The sequence below is a fragment of the Miniopterus schreibersii genome, assembly GCF_964146895.1.
Source record: "Miniopterus schreibersii genome assembly, chromosome: 18".
In the NCBI taxonomy this organism is placed as follows: Eukaryota; Metazoa; Chordata; class Mammalia; order Chiroptera; family Miniopteridae; genus Miniopterus; species Miniopterus schreibersii.
The window spans coordinates 1,380,001-1,398,477 of NC_138121.1; the positions used below are offsets into that span (position 1 = coordinate 1,380,001).

At 64.5% G+C, this 18,477-nt stretch overlaps 3 protein-coding genes across 7 annotated transcripts in view; all 3 read right to left on the reverse strand.

The window, feature by feature from the left end:
• Nucleotides 1–7,278, reverse strand: part of SSC5D (scavenger receptor cysteine rich family member with 5 domains) — a 41,895-nt gene extending 34,617 nt beyond the window's left edge. The window contains exons 1-11 of one of the 3 annotated variants that reach the window (XM_081117947.1): nt 7,122–7,278; nt 6,590–6,616; nt 5,966–6,274; nt 5,719–5,838; nt 5,422–5,535; nt 4,574–4,882; nt 3,982–4,299; nt 3,606–3,782; nt 1,945–2,262; nt 199–753; nt 1–127 (exon numbers count right to left, since the gene is read on the reverse strand). The exon at nt 1–127 is cut by the window's left edge and continues 188 nt beyond it. In XM_081117947.1, the coding sequence (XP_080974073.1) occupies nt 1–127; nt 199–753; nt 1,945–2,262; nt 3,606–3,782; nt 3,982–4,299; nt 4,574–4,882; nt 5,422–5,535; nt 5,719–5,838; nt 5,966–6,274; nt 6,590–6,616; nt 7,122–7,170 (2,423 nt within the window). In that variant the 5' untranslated portion in view covers nt 7,171–7,278. The remainder of the gene's footprint in view (nt 128–198; nt 754–1,944; nt 2,263–3,605; nt 3,783–3,981; nt 4,300–4,573; nt 4,883–5,421; nt 5,536–5,718; nt 5,839–5,965; nt 6,275–6,589; nt 6,617–7,121) is intronic. The other 2 variants (XM_081117948.1, XM_081117949.1) reach the window with 2 other exon arrangements.
• Nucleotides 7,279–8,057: 779 nt separating this feature from the next.
• On the reverse strand, nt 8,058–10,625 carry NAT14 (N-acetyltransferase 14 (putative)). Of its 3 annotated transcripts, none has more exons than XM_081118078.1 (3): nt 10,187–10,283; nt 9,805–9,912; nt 8,058–9,187 (listed from the first exon to the last, which is right to left on the reverse strand). In XM_081118078.1, exons 2-3 carry the CDS (start codon nt 9,874–9,876, stop codon nt 8,639–8,641), a joined length of 621 nt encoding a protein of 206 aa, XP_080974204.1. In that variant the 5' UTR covers nt 9,877–9,912; nt 10,187–10,283; the 3' UTR covers nt 8,058–8,638. The 3 variants fall into 3 exon arrangements, with proteins under 3 accessions (XP_080974204.1, XP_080974205.1, XP_080974206.1); XM_081118079.1 differs by lacking the exon at nt 10,187–10,283 and adding an exon at nt 10,462–10,625 and having other exon boundaries at nt 8,073–9,187; XM_081118080.1 differs by lacking the exon at nt 10,187–10,283 and adding an exon at nt 10,063–10,180 and having other exon boundaries at nt 8,073–9,187.
• Nucleotides 10,626–10,918: 293 nt separating this feature from the next.
• Nucleotides 10,919–16,647, reverse strand: ZNF628 (zinc finger protein 628). The gene is made up of 2 exons (XM_081118077.1): nt 16,464–16,647; nt 10,919–14,166 (listed from the first exon to the last, which is right to left on the reverse strand). Exon 2 carries the CDS (start codon nt 14,159–14,161, stop codon nt 11,033–11,035), a length of 3,129 nt encoding a protein of 1,042 aa, XP_080974203.1. The 5' UTR covers nt 14,162–14,166; nt 16,464–16,647; the 3' UTR covers nt 10,919–11,032.
• Between the last annotated feature and the right edge of the window lie 1,830 nt (nt 16,648–18,477).

Sequence of the window (18,477 nt, forward strand, 5' to 3'; positions counted from 1 at the left end):
CAGGCTACGGTGCTGTCCCGCAGATCCCAGTTGTCATCGCACACTGTCCCCCAGCGTCCAGCGTGCCACACCTCCAGCCGGCCAGCACATCGGTTGGGCCCATCAGCCAGACGAACCCGGAAGGGGCCTGCAGTGGGAGGTCCCGGTCAGGAGGGGTCACCGGGGTCAGCCTCGCCCCTTCACGTGCCCTCCACTCACCTGACCCCCCAGGGGCGCCCCCAGTGGGGGAGGGGGCTGGGTCTTTGGATGACTCTGGAGAACCTTCCGCTGGGATCTCAGCTGATGGTGCCACAGAGGAAGGAGGAATTCGATTGGCGGCGGCCTCCGTGGTCATCTCTCGGGCATCTTGAGTGCTCGACATTGTCACAGTCTTAGAGGTTTGTTCCCAGGGGGGTCGGGGGGTCAGCGCTGTGGTGTGAGAGGTCAGCGTGAGGGGGATCTCCGTGGCCAGGGCTGTGGTGGTCCGGGAGGTCAGTTCTGGGGGAGCCCGTGTGCCCAGGACCCTGGAGTGTTGAGTGGTCGGCGTCACAGGGGCCTGAGTGGTCGGCCTCTTAGCATGCTTGGTCACCCACTTCTTGGTGCTCTTGGGTATTTTCCCGGGGGCCTTGGTGGTTTTCTCAGGAACACCAGGGGTCAGCCCTGCAGAGGGCTTGGTGGCCAGCTCCCCGGGGAGCCAAGCATCTGGGTCTCTGCCCAGGCCAGGGATCCAGCTCCAGCTGAAGGGGTCTGAGATGGAGTCCAGGCCGGGGGTACCTGGAAGGTAGAAGGGGAGACAGGGATGGTGGCAGACCCCATGGTGTGAAGGTCATCCGTCCACGCCCCTCCCTTTCTCTCATCTCCCCCTCCCCAGTGAGTCACCAGGCTCCCATCATCCATTCATTCATTCTTGTCACAAATATTTATTGAGCATCTCCTATGAGCCTGGCACCGTGCCTGACCCTGGGCACCTGTGGCCAGCTGAGGCCGACACTGCCCCGTCTCCTGGGCCCTCCAATCCTGATGTGACTGACTCCCTTTGCCTTTCACACCCCCCCGGTCCCCTCCACCTCCCCAGCCACAGCCTAACTTCCTGTACTTTCTGATGGGCTGCCCTTCCTCCCCGGCCAGCTCTCACCAACCATGAAAGTGCTACCAGGTCTGACAGGTCACTGCACAGCCTAAAACCCTCTGTGGCTCCTGTGGCCCTCAGGAGGACAGGGAGAGGGCCTCAGCTCCAGGCAGAATGGGGTGACTCCTGGATCCTGCCCCAATTGCCTCCTCCCTTTGCTGATGTTAGTCTGTCCTTTTGCCACAATTGACCACGACCCTGAGTATCACGGTATGTCTGATTTTTGTAAGTCCTTCCAAAAAATTGTGGAAGCTGCAGATGGTCCTGGGGACCTCCCAAATCCCACCATGCCCCACGGGTTTGCGTAATTTGTTGGTGCATCTTTTCCCTTGTGAGCTGTGAGCTTCTCAAAGGCCAGGCCGTGCTCACTGCGTTCTGGGGACCCAGCTCAGTGTCTGGCACTCAATAAATGTTGGCAAGCACACGACAACGGGAGGCCTGAGTTTCCTGCCGTGGGCCTTCACTCTGGCTTCTCTCCATGTCCTGGTGTCCCTATGCCTCCTTCCTCTCATCTTGGGGATGACAAAGCTCCCCTGTGTGTGGAAGACTCCCCTGATTCTTGGGGGGGGGGAGGAAGAAGAATCCTTAGTTGCTGTGTAACCTTGGACAAGTTACTCAACCTCTCTGTGCCTCAGAGTCTTCATCAGTAAAAGAGACATAACATCCCCCACCCTGGACTTATTGTGAGGTGTGAATGCAGTCATATGTGTGAAAACACCCAACCCAGGGCAGGGGCTCAGGAAGCAGGTGCTCAATCGACATTAGTGTGGATGTTAGTTCCTGCTCTCTCCTCCAGGAAGCCCTCCTGGAGCCAATGGATGGCTAGGGTTCCTTACCAGTGCAGGTGACGCCAACATCCTCATTGTGGGCACAGTTGTGCTTCCCCCAGGGAGTGGCAGGGCAATCAAAGAGCGACGTCTCAGTCCCTGCACACCGCACATCATCCAGCCAGATGGGGCCAGCGCCCCAGCCGAAGCGGCCCGCAGAGGGGTCCAGCTGCCGAGCTCCCCCGCAGCCCAGTTCCCGGCAGACCACAGCCGAGTCCCGCAGGTCCCAGCTGTCATCACACACCGTCCCCCAGCGCCCGGCATGCCACACCTCCAGCCGGCCTGAGCATCTGCTAGGTCCGGCCACCAGCCGCAGTTGGGGGGACCCTGGGGTGACAGAGACCAAAAAAATTAGAGTTGAGGGTGCCTCTGCTCTCTGAGCCCTCTTCTACCTCCCCTCTACCCGTCCTTCCTTCCTGGCAGCAAGGATTTACTGAGGCCCATGCTGTGCCATTTTGGGGGGGGGGGTGATAAAGAGCCAGGCACAGTGCAGTGGTCCCTTGGAAAGCTGAACATAGAATTACCATGTGGCCCAGAAATTCCACTCCTAGGGACCTGCCCAAAATAGGGTGAAATGGTTTTCAAATAGACCCTGGTACCCAAAGGTTCACAGCAGCACTGTTCACAAAGCCAAAGGCTAGAAACGTCCTAAAATCCCATCCACGGATAAATGGACACTCAAAACATGGTCCATCTGTGCGATGGAATATTATGCAGCGGTTAAAAAGGAAGAGAATTACACCACCTGCCACAACAGGGATGCACCTTGAGGATATTATACTAAATGAAATAAGCCAGACACAAAAGGACAAGTACTGCATGATTCCACTTACACAAGGTCCCTGGTGTCATCATATCCACAGAGGCAGAAAGCACAAGGGTGGGTGCCGGGGCGGGAATGAGGAGTGAGTGTTTAAGGGGGTGGGGTTTCTGGAGATGGTTGTGGTGATGGCTGCACCGCGTTCTGAATGTAGCAAGACCATTGAACTATACACTTAAAAATGGTTAAAACAAAAACCAAACCAAAAAAAAGGGGGGGGTTTAAAACAGTCAACTTTGTGTTGTGTATATTTTACCACAAAAAATAAAAAAAAGCAAAGAATGTGGGCTCTGGAACAAGCTGACTTCGCTCGAGTCCTGCTTTCCCACGTTCCAGCTGTGGCCTCGTTGTAACAGCTGGAGACAGGGAGCGCCCGCCCTCTTGGGAACCGAGAGGCCGCTGTCCCTGCGAGGACAGTCTCCTGGGCGCTGGCCTCGCCGCCCGCGACCACCGAGCCCAGCCCCGGCCGGTGCGCCAGCGGCGTGAGCGCGCCCGGGGCGGCTGGTTGGACTCCCCGGCAGGGGGCGCGAGGAGGCAGCCTGGGGCGTTGCTGTGTATCTCCCCCGCTCTCCAGTCATTCAAAACGCTTTGCGGTGACATCGACGGTAACGCCTAGACTGCGAGACGCGGCCTGGGCTGCCCGGCCCTTCCTGACCCGCGAGGGCCGGCGGGCTTCGGAAAGGACCGCAAAGCACCGCGCGTTTCAGGACGGGGACCGCGGGGCCTTGGACGGGGCCCCCCTACCCCTGCCCTCCCGAGACAGCCTCCGGGCAGAGGGGAAGGGCGCTGGGCTCGGTCAGGGGGGCAAACGGAAGCTGAGGCCTAGTTTTGGGGAGCAGAATGGACTCACCGGCCTCCGGCCCAGGCTCCCACGGGGCAGCCCGGGAGGCAGGCGGAGGCGAGAGGCCCGCGGTCCTCGAGGCCGGGCGCGCCGTGGGGGGCGGGGCCCTGGACGCCGCGGTCCTGGACCCGGAGCTGTTGCGGCCCGCGGCGGGGGCCGTGGGAGGGACGTAGGCCAGAGGCATACCTGGGGGGCGGGGACGGAGGGGGTGGTCACCACCCACCCGGTGCCGCCCAGGACTCCCGCACCCCCCGCCCCAGGCCGCTGATGTGGGGGGAGGTGTCACGGATAAGAGGGGGCAGGTGGGCAGCCTGAAGGGGGGGGGCGCATGGGATGCTGAGGGGCCACACCAGCCTGCCGCCCGACCCCTCCCGGAGCCCCTCACCGTCACACACAGCCCCGGCGTCCTCCCGGTGATGGCAGTCGTGCTGGCCCCAGGGCCTCGACGGGCAGAACCGCAGGGCCGTCTCATTCCCCCGACACCGAAGATCGTCCAGGAGGATGGGGCCAGTACCCTCCCCAAAGAAGGCGCCTCCGGGGGCGGCCAGCGCGGCCCCGCAGCCCAGCTCCCCGCAGGCCACCGCGGCGTCTCGCAGGTCCCAGGCGTCGTCGCACACCGACCCCCAGCGCCCGCCGTGCCACACCTCCAGGCGGCCCGCGCACCCGTGGGGACCATCGGCCAGGCGCAGCCGGGGGGCCGGGCCTGGGCGGGGGAGAGAGAACAGAGGGACGGGACCGTGAGGCCTCGCGCCCGAGGTGGGGCTGGACGGGAGGGCCCTGCTTCTGGGCGCACGTGCCGCCCGCCCCGTGGCACGTGGAGGGTCGTCCAGCGGGCCCCGCCCCGGCCCCGCCCCGCCCCGCCCCGGCCCGCTGGCCTCCGTCCGCCCCGCGCGCACAGCTGCAGCCGCGCAGAGGAGACGCGCGGGCCGGGCGGTGGGCTGTGCGGGGACAGACCCGGCTCCAGGCGGAGGGCGCACCTGTGCAGACCAGCCCCGCGTCCTCCCCGTGGTCACAGTTGCTCCGGCCCCAGGGGCTGCGCGGACAGTCCCGCAGGGCCTGCTCTCCGCCTCCGCACCCCACGTCGTCCATCCACACGGGCCCCGAGCCTGGGCCGAATCTGGCGCCTCCGGGGGCGGCCAGCGCCCCCCCGCAGCCCAGCTCCCGGCAGGCCACCGCGGCGTCTCGCAGGTCCCAGCCGTCGTCGCACACGGTCCCCCAGCGCCCGCCGTGCCACACCTCCAGCCGGCCGGCGCACCCGTGGGGGCCCGAGGCCAGGCGCAGCCGCTCTGCGGAGAAGGCGGGCCTGCGTGAGGCAGCTGGGGATTCGAACACCCCCCCCCCCCAAGAGGGCGCTGGCCCGAGACCCGCTGGGCGGCCGGGCCACCAAGGGAAGGGCGAGGATCTGAGTGGGGCAGGGGCCTGGGTGCGGGGAGCAGACTCCTGGGTCCCTGACCGGGCAGGGTAGGGGACGGGAATGACTCATTCCCAAGGGCCCTAAGTTTTTGTTTTTAATTTTTTAAAAATATGTCTTTATTGATTTCAGAGAGAGGAAGGAAGAGGGAGAGAGAGAGAAACATCAATGATGAGAGAGTCATTGATCAGCTGCCTCCTGCACGCGCCCTACTGGGGATCCAGCCTGCATCCCGGGCCTGTGTCCTGACCAGGAATCCAACTGGCAACCTCTGGGTTCACCAGATGATACCCAACCAACTGAGCCACACAGGCCAGGGTGGGAGGGCCACAGGGTAACAGGAGGACACCTGGGGCACGGGGTGGTCCAGACTAGATGAGGGTCCCCCCATCCAGATCCTTGGAGGGGACTTACCCTGGCGGGGGGCTCCAGCCATTAGTGAAGGGGCCCTGGTGGACTTGACCTGCTTGGGCGGCCGGGGACTCTTTTTCCGGGAGCTGCTCTGGGGGGTCCCGGCTGGCCGAGGGGCTGGGAGTGGAGACAGCAGGGAGGGGGGTCAGGAGCCCCTCATCTCTCCTCCTGTCTGGGGAGCTGAGATGGGGGCCTTTGGGGTTGGGAAGTAGCCGGGCATCTGTCTATCCCCTGGGCCATCTGAGAGGAAGGCCCCTGTCCCCTGGCTGAGTAGAAGAGGGAGCAGGTGGGTGGGCTCACCATGCGTGACAGGGGGCTCCTCAGAACTGGGGCTCAGCTCCCCAGCCAGCCCCGGCCAGGAGTCCCCATCCAGAAATGAAGGTGAACCGTCTGTGTCTCTCGAGTTGGCCACACGCTGACCTGCAGAGAGCAGGGGAACTGTAGAGGGTGGGCCCCTCGAGGCCGGGCAGGACCCCTGGGCAGTGGTAAGTTGGAGGGAGATCCCTGGACCCTCAGAGTGACCGGGCTGAGGACTTGGGGTCCTCACCTGCACAGACGACACCTGCGTCTTCCTCGTGGGAGCAGACGTGGGCCTTCCACCCACGGTGAGGGCACAGGCCCAGCTGCCCCTCGCCGCCCCTGCAGGCCAGCTCACTCAGCCACACGGGCCCTGAGCCCTCCCCGAAGAAGGCGCCTCCGGGGGCGGCCAGCGCCCCCCCACAGCCCAGCTCCCGGCAGGCCACGGCGGCGTCTCGCAGGTCCCAGCCGTCATCACACACGGTCCCCCAGCGCCCGCCATGCCACACCTCCAGCCGGCCCGCACACCCATGGGGGCCATCGGCCAGACGCAGCCGCTCTGGGGGGACGGAGGAAAGGCTGTGACATCCCGGAGGCCCTGGGGCCAGGGGCTGTCCTACAGGGTGGCACTGGGAGACCAGCACCCTGGCCGCTGGTGGGGGCCCCAATCCTGGGTGCCTAGGAGAGCAGTGGTGAGAGACCCTGGTTCCTGCTGTATGCTGGTGGCCAGTCCCCCAGGTAGTTCTGAGGAGCAAGATGCCCGAGGTCACAGGCATATGGGGGGTGACCAGGGTCCCCAGGGAGGGCGAGGCCAGGAATGGAGTGGGCTTAGAGCTGGGCAAGGCCAGACAGAGGAGTGTTCAGGGCCACTTACCAACAGCCTGGATCCCCATCAGAGCCACTGGAAGGGAGGTTGGAAGGTGGGACACAGTGAGGGGCAGGCCCAGGGGTCCTCTCTCCAGCACAGGCCCCTAGTCTTGAAAACCCCGACACACACACACACACACACACACACAAACCCTCAACACACACACACGCTTATATACACATGCACAAATCCTCACACCTCGGAACCAACACCTCCCGCACAGCACTCTGGGCCAAGGGAGGGGCCCAGATGCCCAGGTCAGGGCTGTGGGCAGGCCTTTGTGCTCCCCAGAGCCTGGCTAAAGGTCAAATGGTGGGTAAACCCCACAAGGGTCAGGGCTGGTGGGGGGGGCATGTCCCCGGGGCACTTCAGATGGTGCGGAAGGCTGGGTCCCTGGGGGGTCAGGCAGGGAAGGGACATGTCCTCTATCCCCAAGCACCAGGAATCGCCCCGGAAGTCTGAGTTCCTCAAGTGCATGAGCTCCGGTCAGAGGGTGGGGCCCAGGCCCCTGAGTCCCCAAGGAGAAGGGGTCACTCACCGAGGAGGCAGGCCAAGACCCTCATGCTTGCAGAGTCCGGGGCAGGCATGGGGGGAGAGGGGATAGGAGCAGGAGAGGGGGGAAGGCAGCAGCCACCGGAGGGAGGGAGGGGGGACGCGCCTGCTGAGGCGCCCTGGACCCGGGAGGAGCAGGCAGGAGCTGGACGCTTTGCCAGGAGCAAGAGAGGCTGCTGGGGAGGCAGCAGGGGACAGGAGGGGGGGCGGGGAGGGGGCTGGCCAGCGGTGGAGGCCTGGAGAGGAGGGGGGTTGCGGGTGGGAGGGAAGGTGTCCAACTGCAAACACCCACACAGAGCGGCCAGGCTTGCCGGGCGGGCGTGGAGATGTTTAGGGGACGGCAGGCTGCAGGGAAGGGACTGGCAGCTGCACGTGGAAGCAGCGTGGGCAGGGCGCCCACCCATCTGCCTGCGCCCAGCCAGGGAAGCGTGGTGGGACCAGCGCGGAGGGTCTGGAGGCTGGATTCACAGGGGTTGCTGGGCTTGGGGATCACGGTTCAACAGCAAGAGGACTTCCAGCCAGACACCAGGAAGGACTTCCTGGGTTGGGAGACGGAGAAATCCCTCTCTCCATTCCCTGGGCTGGAGTTAGATGCACAGCCCCCCATCGTAGGGAGAAGGGATTGAACATATATGTCCCCCCAATCCCCAGGGAGCTGGGGTGGTGGACGGGCAGACCAAAGGTCGAGGCCTGGGCGGGAAGGCAACTGCACACTCACACACACACACTGCGCCAGGCAGCTGGGAGGCGGAAAACTTCTGTAATGGGGAGCGTGAGTCAGCCGGCTGGCTAGGAGCGGGGCTGCTGTGAGCTCATCACCTCCCCTTCTCCCAGGCCAGCACCCCCACCGACAATTAATGTCAACTCAGGGAAAGGAGGAGCCAGACAGAGGGGGTTTGGAGACAGACTGGAAAAGGCATCAGAGAGGGAGCCGGGCGCAGAGCAGTTCCAGGCTTTTATTAACAATCGGGTGTAAAAACCAGACGGGTCTGGCCGCCCCTCTCAGCTCCCACCTTCCTGGGGCGGGTGCTGGGCAACCCCATGCTCCCCCCACCTCGACGCCTGGGCTCTGTAGGAGACAAAGCTCCCCTGCCGAGGCTCAGCTCATCCCCTCTGGCTCCAGACTCATCCCCTTCAAGCACAGGCATCAAACCCCACCCCATTCACAGGGGCCTCATCCCTATTTGGGGTGCTCCTGCCCCAAGTCCTAATCCTTGGGGGTCAAACTTGCTCAGCCTCTTCTCCAGCCCGCATCTCACCCAGGCCGGCAGAGAGGCAGGCAGAAGAGGTTTCTCAGTGCAGACAGACTGAGGCAGGAGGCTGGACAGGCCAACCTCTGAGAAGTTCACACACTACACACAGACCTCAAACTGCATGGGGTCTCTTGCCCTCTGCAGGCCTGAGTTCCTGGGCCTTAAGTGAGCTGGGGAATTGCACAGGGAGGGTGTGAATGTGCCTATACACAGTAGGTGATCACGTACACAATAGGTGCTCAGGTTGGAGTCACAGGTCCTTGCTGAACTCCCTCACCAGCGTGTAGCCCATGCAGCCCCAGCTCCCCTCGGCCTGGTAGCCACAGCCTTCCAGCATCCCTGCCAGGCCCCAAGCTGCCACAGCCACTGGGACCACGAGGCGGGCTCGGGGCTCCCCTATGCCCCCTGCCCAGGTGCGTGTCCGGGACTCCGCAAAGGCCAGCAGCCGCCTGCCCACGCCTTGGCGACGGTGCCAGCGGGAGACAGACAGGCGGGTGACCCGGGCCCCATCCCCAGTGTTGGAGCCCAGAGCCAGGGCCAGGACCCCGCACACGTCCCCTGAGCTGCGCACTGCCACCCAGGGCCCCCCCAGGCCGCCCGGCGGAGGCAGTGAGCCCCACCGGGCCCGCAGGCCCAGCTTCATGGCCAACACGGCCAGGAACACAGGCAGGAGGAGGGCCAGCGCAAAGGAAGCCAGGACAAAGCGCAGGCCGCTGCTGGCTGCCGCCAAGAGGAGCAGGGTGGGCGGCCGCGTCAGGGCGTGGAGGGCTACTCGGTTCTCTGTGTCCTTCACGCCAGCCTGTGGGTAGGAGGGGTTGTCAGAGCTGGGGACCTGGCCTTCCATGACACCAGGGCCCCCATGGGCACCTGGGACTAGAGGGGGGGGCAGGCCCTGTCCAGGAGGGATTCAGGGTGGGGACTCCCAAAGGCGAGGGAAAGACAATGTCGCAGGGCCTGTGGCAGAGGGATGGGCAGAGCCCGGGCCACCTCTGCTCTAGGCACAGGCAGAGACCAAGGGCACACTGGGCTGCGAGTGAGTGAGAGTGAATTCGGAGCTCTGGAGACACCCAGTTCAGGAGAGGGACAGGCAGGAGGCACCAGGGAAGGCTGAGGCTGGAAGAGGAAGGGGGACTGCCCCCAGGCCAGAAAGTGGGCATGCTATGGACAGCCAGAGAGGAGCTTGGAGGACAGGGCCCGGGCCCCTGCGACTCTGCTCTGAAGTGTGCCGTAGGAGGCAGGGTCCCCACAGCCCCCCAGTGTGAAAACCTCCCCGGCCTCGAGGGGAGGAAGAGGCACTGGCGGGGAAGGGAAGCTGCCCCTGCAGGGCCCGGGGCTGGCACGGGCTCGGCCCAGGCAGTGGCTGAAGCCGGCCAAGCGGCCCGCCCCGGGCTCTCGGGTGCCCCCAGCAGCCCTCACCTTCAGCATCTCCAGCACCAGGGGCTTCTCATCTTCCCTCATCTCCCGCACCGACAGGTGGCTGGGGGCCATGGCAGGCCCCGCGCCCCCAGGGGAGCAGGCGTGCACCTGGTGAGAACAAGCAGGTCGGCATCAGGGGGGCACCTCTGGTCCCCGAGCTGCCCGCTCCACCCACCGCCCTTCCTAACGTCTCCGGGATCCTGCACCCCCACCCCGTGATGTTCAGCGGTCCACCCTGAAAGCCGCGTGGACGCCAACACCTGGCACACGGGGCCCCCTCCCAGGTTCCGGGGCTGCCCTGAGGGGTCGTCGACAACGTCCCCCTGCCAGGGCACCGGCCGCGCCCCCCGCCCCCCTCCCACAGCCGCCGCGGGGCAGGGACCTGCCAACACCCCTCGGGGGCTCCTGATCCTTTGACAAGGTGTAGGGGGGCCGGGTCGTGAGGGGGGGTCGCCGGAGGAAGTGACGTCAGACCCGCGCACGTTGGGGGCGGGGCGGCACCCACACTTGGCCTTGACAACTGTTGCCAAGCGCGCGGGCGGGGGTGAGCTGGGGAGGGGCTCAGGCTGGGCGCGGAGGCTCGGCGGGGGCGTGTAGGGGGAGAAGGAGCGACGGAGAAAGGGGACCCGAAGGACGACGGCGCGGGACGGTACTTACCGGCCGGAGGAGGGGACACGCGCGCTCTTCCCTACGGTTCCTGGTTGCTAAGCAACCTGAGCGTGGGGCAGAGACCGGGATGGGAGCCGATCAATTCTCATTGGTACCCGCGCTCCAGCCCCACGGGCTGCGTCACCATACTGAGCCCCCTCGCTCCCAAAGTCACCCACCCCAACCCACCCGTGCTCGGTGCCCTCCGGGACAAGCATTCCTCTCACCCGTTTCAGATGAGGGGAGGTGTGGGGTGACCAACAGCGAACGAGAGGTAGACCAGGATTCTAGATTCCACCGCCTCCCCATTCTAGTGACCACTGCATCCCCTTTTTAAGGGTAAACAGAGCCCCAAGATGCAAAGCAAGGCCCCTGGGAAGACTCCAGAATCCCAAGTGGCAGGAATGGCCATGACATTACCGCCCCCACCCCCACCCCCACCCCCAGTAAAACAAAACACAGGAGAGGAGACTGGTCTTTATTAGCAAGCCCTGCCTGCAGCTCCCTGCCCCCAGCCCAGCCCAGGAGGACAGTGGGTCAGGTCTGTGTTGGGGATGGAAAGAGGTACCAGTGGTTCTACTCAAAATGTGTGCACCAGCTGGACTGCGGGCAGAGTCTGGACAATCTGGATGGAGGGCAGGCCCTGCGAGGCCAAGCCCCCGGGCACGGCTCCTGGGGGGACCACTTGTAACATCTGGGAGGCGGGAGCGGCGGGGATGCCGGCAGGGGCAGAGGCTGGGCTAGGTGGCGGAGGGGCCAGCAGCTGCAGTGTGGTGGCACCGCTCCCCACACCGCTGTTTTCCAGCAGCTCGGTGGCAGGGGCACTGCGGATGATCAGCAGTTTCTGTCCCTGAGGCCCTGGAGCCGGTGGCTCCGCGAGCCCTGAGGGGAGGGTCTCTACCTCCTGCACACACAGTTGCGTCTGCTCCCCATCTGCCCCACTCAGCACCAGGACACTCTGCAATCCCTCCTCTGTCTGCAGAGTCTCAAAGAGCACGTCCTGGACCACACCAGTGGCGGCCTCGCCCTCACCCGGCTCCCCAGGGCCAGAGGCGGCCAGCAACTCCTCGGCTGCCCCACTCTGCACCACCAGCAGGTTGGGGGCCTCAGTGGTCACGGCTCCTCCACTGGGATTAGACAGCTGGCCTGTCACAGGCTGGAGCTGGACCGTGGTCACCTCCTGCGCGGGCTGGAGCTGGACCGTGGTCACTTCCTGCGCGGGCTGGAGCTGGACCGTGGTCACTTCCTGTGCTGGCTGAAGCTGGACTGTGGTCACTTCCGGGGCCGGCCTGAGGGGCTGGAGCTGGACCCCACTCACTTCCGGCGGCCCCACCTCCCCACCACCCACATTCTGCAGAAGGATGAGGCTCTGTCCTGCCCCGTTAGCCCCGGCGCTGCCCGCTCCCTGCACCCCCAGTCCCCCAGGGCCGGGCAGCCAGACCACCCCAGGCCCCTGCCCAGCTTTCCCCACTGCCCGCAGGCCCTGCCTTGCGCGGCCACCCCCACCCCCCGTACTGGAGGAGGGCAACAGAATGAGCTTAGGGGGTGCAGGGGGCGGCGGGGGCGTAGGGGGCTGCACGCTGCTGGGGATGAGCTGGAGGCCTTGGGCAGTCTGCACCAGGAGGAACGTCTGGGAGTTGGGGGCTGCTGGGCCCAGGGGCGGCGCCTGGGCCGGGCCCCCTGCCACCTCTAGGGAGAGTGTAGCCTGGAGGTGGGGGAGCACGTGGACATCTTGGGTGGCGGGTGGGGCCGGAGCAGCAGCCAACGGGGCAGGGGCAGGGGCTGGGGGGCCGGCAGCGGGGGCGGACGGGGTGGCCGGGGCATGCGTCCTCAGGTGCCTCTGCAGGTAGGCGGCCATGACGAAGCTGCGGCTGCAGACGGGGCAGGTGAAGGGGCGCTCTGCCGAGTGGGTGCGCTGGTGCAGCAGCAGGTTGGAGGAGTGCGTGAAGGTCTTGGGGCAGAGCGGGCAGCGGAAGGGCCGCTCGCCCGTGTGCACGCGCTGGTGCTGCCGCAGGTTGGAGGTCTGCGCAAAGCTCTTGCCGCAGACGTTGCAGGCGTGTGGCCGCTCGCCGGTGTGCACGTGGCGGTGGCGCCGCAGGCACGACGTGTTGCGGAAGGCCTTGCCGCACTCCCCGCAGGCGTACGGCCGCTCGCCCGTGTGCAGCCGCAGGTGGTACTGGTAGTGAGAGGACCACTTGAAGGTCAGGCCGCACTGGCCACAGGTGAAGGCCCGCAGGCCCGTGTGCACGCGCTGGTGGATGGCCAGCAGCGACGAGCGCTTGAAGGCCTTGCCGCACTCGCCGCACTGGTAGGGCCGCTCGCCCGTGTGGTCCCGGAGGTGGTAGCGCAGCCCCGACGAGCCCTTGAAGGCCTTGCCGCACTCGGCGCACTTGTAGGGCCGCTCAGCGGAGGTGGACGCGGGCGCTGGCGTAGGTGGCTGCGGGGCTGGTACCACTGGCGCCAGCGGCTCCTGCGGGCAGGTGACCTCTGCGGCCTCGGCCTGCGGGGGCGGGCGCCCGGCCGCCGCCTCCTCCACGTGGCACTGTTGATGCGCCAGGAGGCTGGCCAGCTGCGGGAAGGCACCATCGCAGCTGCCGCAGCGGAACGCCTGCCCACCGGCTGCCCCGTGGCTGTGCTGGTGGCGCGAGAGTCCAGCCACCGTCCGGAAGGACTTCCCACAGGGAAGGCAGGCGAAGCTGGGGGTGGCGGTGGCTGGAGGGGGCTGCGGCTGCGGGGCCGGAGCCGGTGGGGCAGCCTTTGGTGTCTCTGGAGGCGCGGGCACTGCTTCGGGCCCCGGGCAAGGCTGGTGCTCCAGCAGCAGCTCCTCACTGCCGAAGCCCAGCTCGCAGCCGTCGCAGCGGTATACCAGCTCCACCGTGGTCTCAGCTGCTGCCAGAAAGAGCTCGGGCACCACGGGCGGGGGCGCGGGCGGCGGGGGCGCCGGCGGGCTGGGGGAGTGCAGGTGCGGCTGCAGGTAGGTGTCAGTGAAGACCTTGCTGGGCTCCTGCGGAGGCGGAGGCGCGGGGGCAGCGGGGGTGGCCCCGTGGGTGCGCTGGTGCAGCAGCAGGTTGGAGGAGTGCGTGAAGGTCTTGGGGCAGAGCGGGCAGCGGAAGGGCCGCTCGCCCGTGTGCACGCGCTGGTGCTGCCGCAGGTTGGTGCTCTGGGTGAAGCTCTTGCCGCAGACGCTGCAGGTGTAGGGCCGCTCGCCGGTGTGCACGTGGCGGTGGCGCCGCAGGCTGGACGAGTTCTTGAAGGCCTTGGGGCAGTCTGGGCACGGGTAGGGCCGCTCGCCCGTGTGCTGGCGCAGGTGGTACTGATAGTGCGACGACCACTTGAAAGCCAGGCCGCACTGGCCACAGGTGAAGGCCCGCAGGCCCGTGTGCACGCTGCGGTGGATCTGCAGCAGCGACGAGCGCTTGAAGGCCTTGGGGCAGTCAGGACACTGGTAGGGCCGCTCCCCCGTGTGGCCCCGCTGGTGGTAGAGCAGGGCTGAGGAGCCCTTGAAGGCCTTGGGGCAGTCGGGGCACTTGTAGGGCCGCTCGCCCGTGTGGGTGCGCTGGTGGTGCAGGAGCCGGGAGGACCAGCGGAACGACTTGCCGCATTCCCCACACTCGTACTGGGCGGCCGGGGCCGGGGCCTCTGGGCCCGGCTTCTCCCCGGTGCCCTCGGCGGTGGAGGCCGGCGCCATGTCAGCGTGGGAGCCGACCATCACACCTGGGGGGGGATTCTGGGTCAGGTGAGGGTGACGCCCCCCCACACACAGAGGCATCTCAACCCCAAACCTGTGCACTGCCCTTCAGAGGCAGGGGCACCTCCCCAGCCCCACTCACTGCAGGAGCCTCCCTCAGGATTAGGGCCCCCAGTGGTCCAGGTTTGCCCCAGGATGCAAGACTTCAGGTGCTGGGGGCATGAGCGGGGTGAAGGGGTCAAAGGAGGAAAAAAGGGAACATCTGTAATACTTTCAACAATAAAGATTAAAAAAAAAAAAAAGACTTCAAGCGCTGAACTTCCAGCATATTGGGGACCAGTGGGTCACCAGCCTTAGGAGGTCAGCCATCTCTTCTGGAAGGCTGGGCAGGCCTGAGGGGGCTGGACCTGACCTGAAGGGCTATGCTCTGAAAATGGGCAGTGTCCTTGAAGAAGGCCAGGCTTTCTCCAGCTCCCTGGCTTCGGACCCCTGTCCCCTCTCCCTGAAAACTCATCTTCCGCCTCTACACCCACATCCACTGCAGGACCCTCAACGCCTTCACTGTAATTGTTCAGCGCCTATGAGCTTCCCACTCTCCACCACCACCCACCCTGCTTGCCCACTCCCTCTGGGTACCCTGACCAAAATTCCCTAAACTCCACGAGATCCCCGATCCACTGACGTGCTGGCTCTGTGCCCTCTGCCCCATCACTTCCCCTTCCCCAGACTAAGGGCTGTGTGTGACCGGAAACTGCTGGGCCTCGGTCTCCCTTTGCAATCATGCCCATGGGTTGCAGAGCTCCTCCCCACCCGCCCCCCTGCTTGTCCAAATTTCTCTGGTCCATTCACCCCCCTAGCTGATACCTGCATGTTTCTTTTCCCCTCAAACCTCTCTCCTGACCCTGCCATTGATCTCAGCACTGAAAAAATAAAAGCAATCAGAAGAGAATGTTACCGTGCTCCAACCACTGCACCAAGGGTTCTCCATGAGGGCAACTGAGACAACCCCCCCCCCCAATAGTGCCCCTGGCCCAGGGGACATCGAACAATGCCTGGAGACTGTTCTGGTTGTGAGGTTGTCGAATGGAGGGGCAGATGCTCCTGGCATCTAGTTGGGAGGGGAGGCCAGGGCTGCTGCTACACACCCTACAGTGCACAGGACAGGGCCCCACAGCAGTGATGAGGTCCAAAGGCCAGGGGTGCTGAGGCTGAGAAACCTGCACTATCCCTTCCTGGCTGCTTGCCTCTGGGCCCATGGACCCTGAATTCCCACCTATAGCAATATCCCTTGTCCCATGACAACTCCTTCCGTCAGTGTACCCAGTTATGTCTCCCATCTTTTAAAAAAAAACAACACAAAAAACCTTCATCCCTTTTCCCTCTCTAGCTACAGCCTCATTTCCACTTCTTTGCAGCAAAGCCCCTCAAAACTGTCAATACCCACTCCTCCTATCTCAGTCCTGGCAATCAGGTCTCAATGGTTTTCTCCATAGCACTTATCACCTTCTAACCCACTTTGTAATCAGGGTTCCCCAACCTCAGCACTGTGGCTATCTGGGGCTGGACCAGTGTCCAGGGGGCTGTACTGTGCGCTACAGGGTGTTTAGCAGCATCCCTGGCCCCTACCACTAGATCCCAGCCGCATCTTATTCACTGGTGCATCCCAGTGCCTGGAGTAACTTCTGGCACAGAGTGAGGACTCAGTAAACGCATCTTGACTGAACGAAGTCTGGGAGTCCCCTTTGGTCAGGTCATAAAATTCCCTTTAAAGAGATGAGCAGCCCCTTTAAAATGTAAGCAAGTCCTTTTAAGAGACAGTTAACTCAGGAAGCTGCACGTGCCTTTCAGAAAGCCGGGCATGCCTTAAACAAGAGAACATCCTGCTCTGGAAGAGCCGGAACCCATCTTATCCAATAAAGAGCACACCCTTCCACCAGGCCCGACTTCCCCTTTAAGAGGGCCCTCTCGCTGCACCCCCATCTTCACCTTTGTTCAGCTAAACTAGGGACTCCTTTGAAGCCACCTGGATTCATAAGCTTTTTCGTAAATGTCAGGGACACTATCACTGGCCTCTGAAGAGATAATCTATTCTTGGGGGGGGGGGGGGTGAAAGCAGGAAGCTCCTGCATACAGCTGGACCTGCCCCGCCCCTCTAAAAGCAGCCTCTTGCCCTTTAAGAGGGCGGAGCCGGTCCGGCCGATAAAAGTCGGAGGTGAAGCAGTGTCCTTTCCTTTAAGACACCCCTTCCGGTTTCACGCTCGCCGCTTCCTCAACGTCTCCGCCCTCCGGTCCCTCCCCCCACCCCACCCCTCCGGTCTCTCACCTGCGGCCCCGACCCGGGGAACGAGCGGAGACCCAGAGCCTTCCCGCGGGGGCCGACGGGAAGGTGGGGCTCCGGCGGCAGCGGTGCAGGAGTGGGGGCCGGGGAGGGGGGCGGGGGCGCGCGCCCTCCCAACGGCCCCCGGCGCGAGGCACCCAACCTTTACCAGCGGCCACTCGCGCACACAAACCCCTACGTCGCCGTTCGTGCGTCATGACGCCACGTGCGCCGAAGCCCTGTCCCCGCCCCTCCCATTGGCCTCTGGCCGTTGCGGCGCTTCCCGGGCTTCCAGGGCGCGAGGCCTCCTGGGAGTTGTAGTTCTCCGCGGAGCCCGACCACAGGGTCCCGGCGGCGGTGGAGGGGGTCAGCCAAGGCCGGGAAAAGCGGGGTCTGGATGCGGGATCGCACGTTCACGTTTATTAGCATTGATTCCTTCTCGTCTGTGATAGAGACCCTCCTCGGCGGTGCGGTCCGAGCAGGACTCGCCCATCAGGGGCGTGGGCACTAGTGGCCTGGTCCTCACGCCCGGGCCCTGGTGCTCCCTCTCCCGGGCCTGAAACCAGCGCAGGGGTTGCCGCCCGCCGAGGTTACACGTGCTCGCGGCTCCGGGCCTCTTGCCGTGTGCACGGGTGCGGTTGTGCGGGGATTCGGGCCCTGCAGAGTAGGGGGCTGCCCAGAGCACCAGGACCGAGTCTCCTCCCTACTTTCCATGCCCAGGCCCTGCCCGGCCCCGGTATTCCAGCCACACTGACTTTTCTGCGGGTCATGCAACACAGGCTTTCTCGACCATGACATTGACGACATTTGGGCTTGATCAGTCCTTGCTGTGGGGGCGTCCTGTACGTTGCATGGTGGTCAGCGGCATCCCTGGCCTCCAGTCAAAAAGGCCAACAGCAGCCCCTCTCCGCCCGGCTCCCCCCCAGCACACACCTTGTGACAGCTGTCTCCAGACGTGGCCACGTGGCCCCTGATGACAACCACTGCTCCAAGGCCTTCCCCTCAGCCAGAGGGCCACTCCTCGTGCTGTGTCTTAGAGCGGAAGGTCCTCCTACCTGGAGCCCATCCCTTCCCAACTGCTACTGGAAAGCCCCCGATGCTGGGTGGGGTCTCGTCACATACCCGGTGCAGTCATGTATTCTATGATAGCCCGGACAGGTCTGTCTTTGCCACTGGAGTGTCCCTGACGACCAGCAAGGGGCCCGACCGGAAGCAGGGGGTACTCTTCGCTGAACGAGTGCATTTGTTCTGCCTCCCTTCCTACAGTCCCCCAGGCCGCAGGCTGGAACGCAGGCGGACCCGAGCTGATCTGGACCTGTCCCCTTGGGGTCTTTCGGAATCCATGTGGATTCGCGCCTGTAAAACCCTTGGCTGCCAGCTCAGCCCAAACATTCCTTTCCCTTCAGCTTCTACCTCCCCCGCCAGAAAGGAGGCTGCGGGAGGCACTGGGAGGGACACCTGAGCTACTGAGGAGTGAAGAGGGCAAGACCGGAGGAGAGCAGCAGGCACCAGAGGTAAAGTCGGGAGGCAGAGCCCTGAGCCCTGGGGTCCAACTTCACCTGCCTCGAGGGCTGCCCGACGCACCAGGCCTGGTGCCCTAACCTTGGCTCCCAGATGGAGGGAGGAGCCCATGCCCAATGCGGCTGTGGATGTAGAATGTGCTGCCCATTTGGCTATGGGCAGAGGTGGCCCAGAGGCACAGAGCCCACACCCACCCCTTGCCTCAGGCCCCTGGGGTCCCTGTAGTAGTAAAAGGAGCCCCAGCCAGCTCCCATTTACCTGCCTGTCCAGGTGTTATGCGGGAGGTAGGAGAGGCAGAGTCCCAGCACCTGCCCTTGTTATGCCCTTATTAGGACAAGTCTCTTAGCCACCCCTGCACTGCACATGATGTGTCTCCAGCTTCTGGGATAGTCCAGCTCCAAGGGGGCACAGCCAGGACCAGACTGTGTGCCCTGCCTCTTTGATCACAGCGTGGGTAGGTCCCACTCACGTTCTCCCACCCATGCTCTTGGCCCCTAGG

What these genes read in the sequence shown, in the direction of transcription:
- ZNF628 (XM_081118077.1), bottom strand. Translation starts at nt 14,161, where the DNA reads ATGGTCGGCTCCCACGCTGACATGGCGCCGGCCTCCACCGCCGAGGGC.
- NAT14 (XM_081118078.1), bottom strand. Translation starts at nt 9,876, where the DNA reads ATGGCCCCCAGCCACCTGTCGGTGCGGGAGATGAGGGAAGATGAGAAG. An exon ending in TGGTGCTGGAGATGCTGAAG is followed by an intron (nt 9,188 to 9,804) that starts GTGAGGGCTGCT and finishes TCCTACCCACAG; the next exon opens with GCTGGCGTGAAGGACACAGA.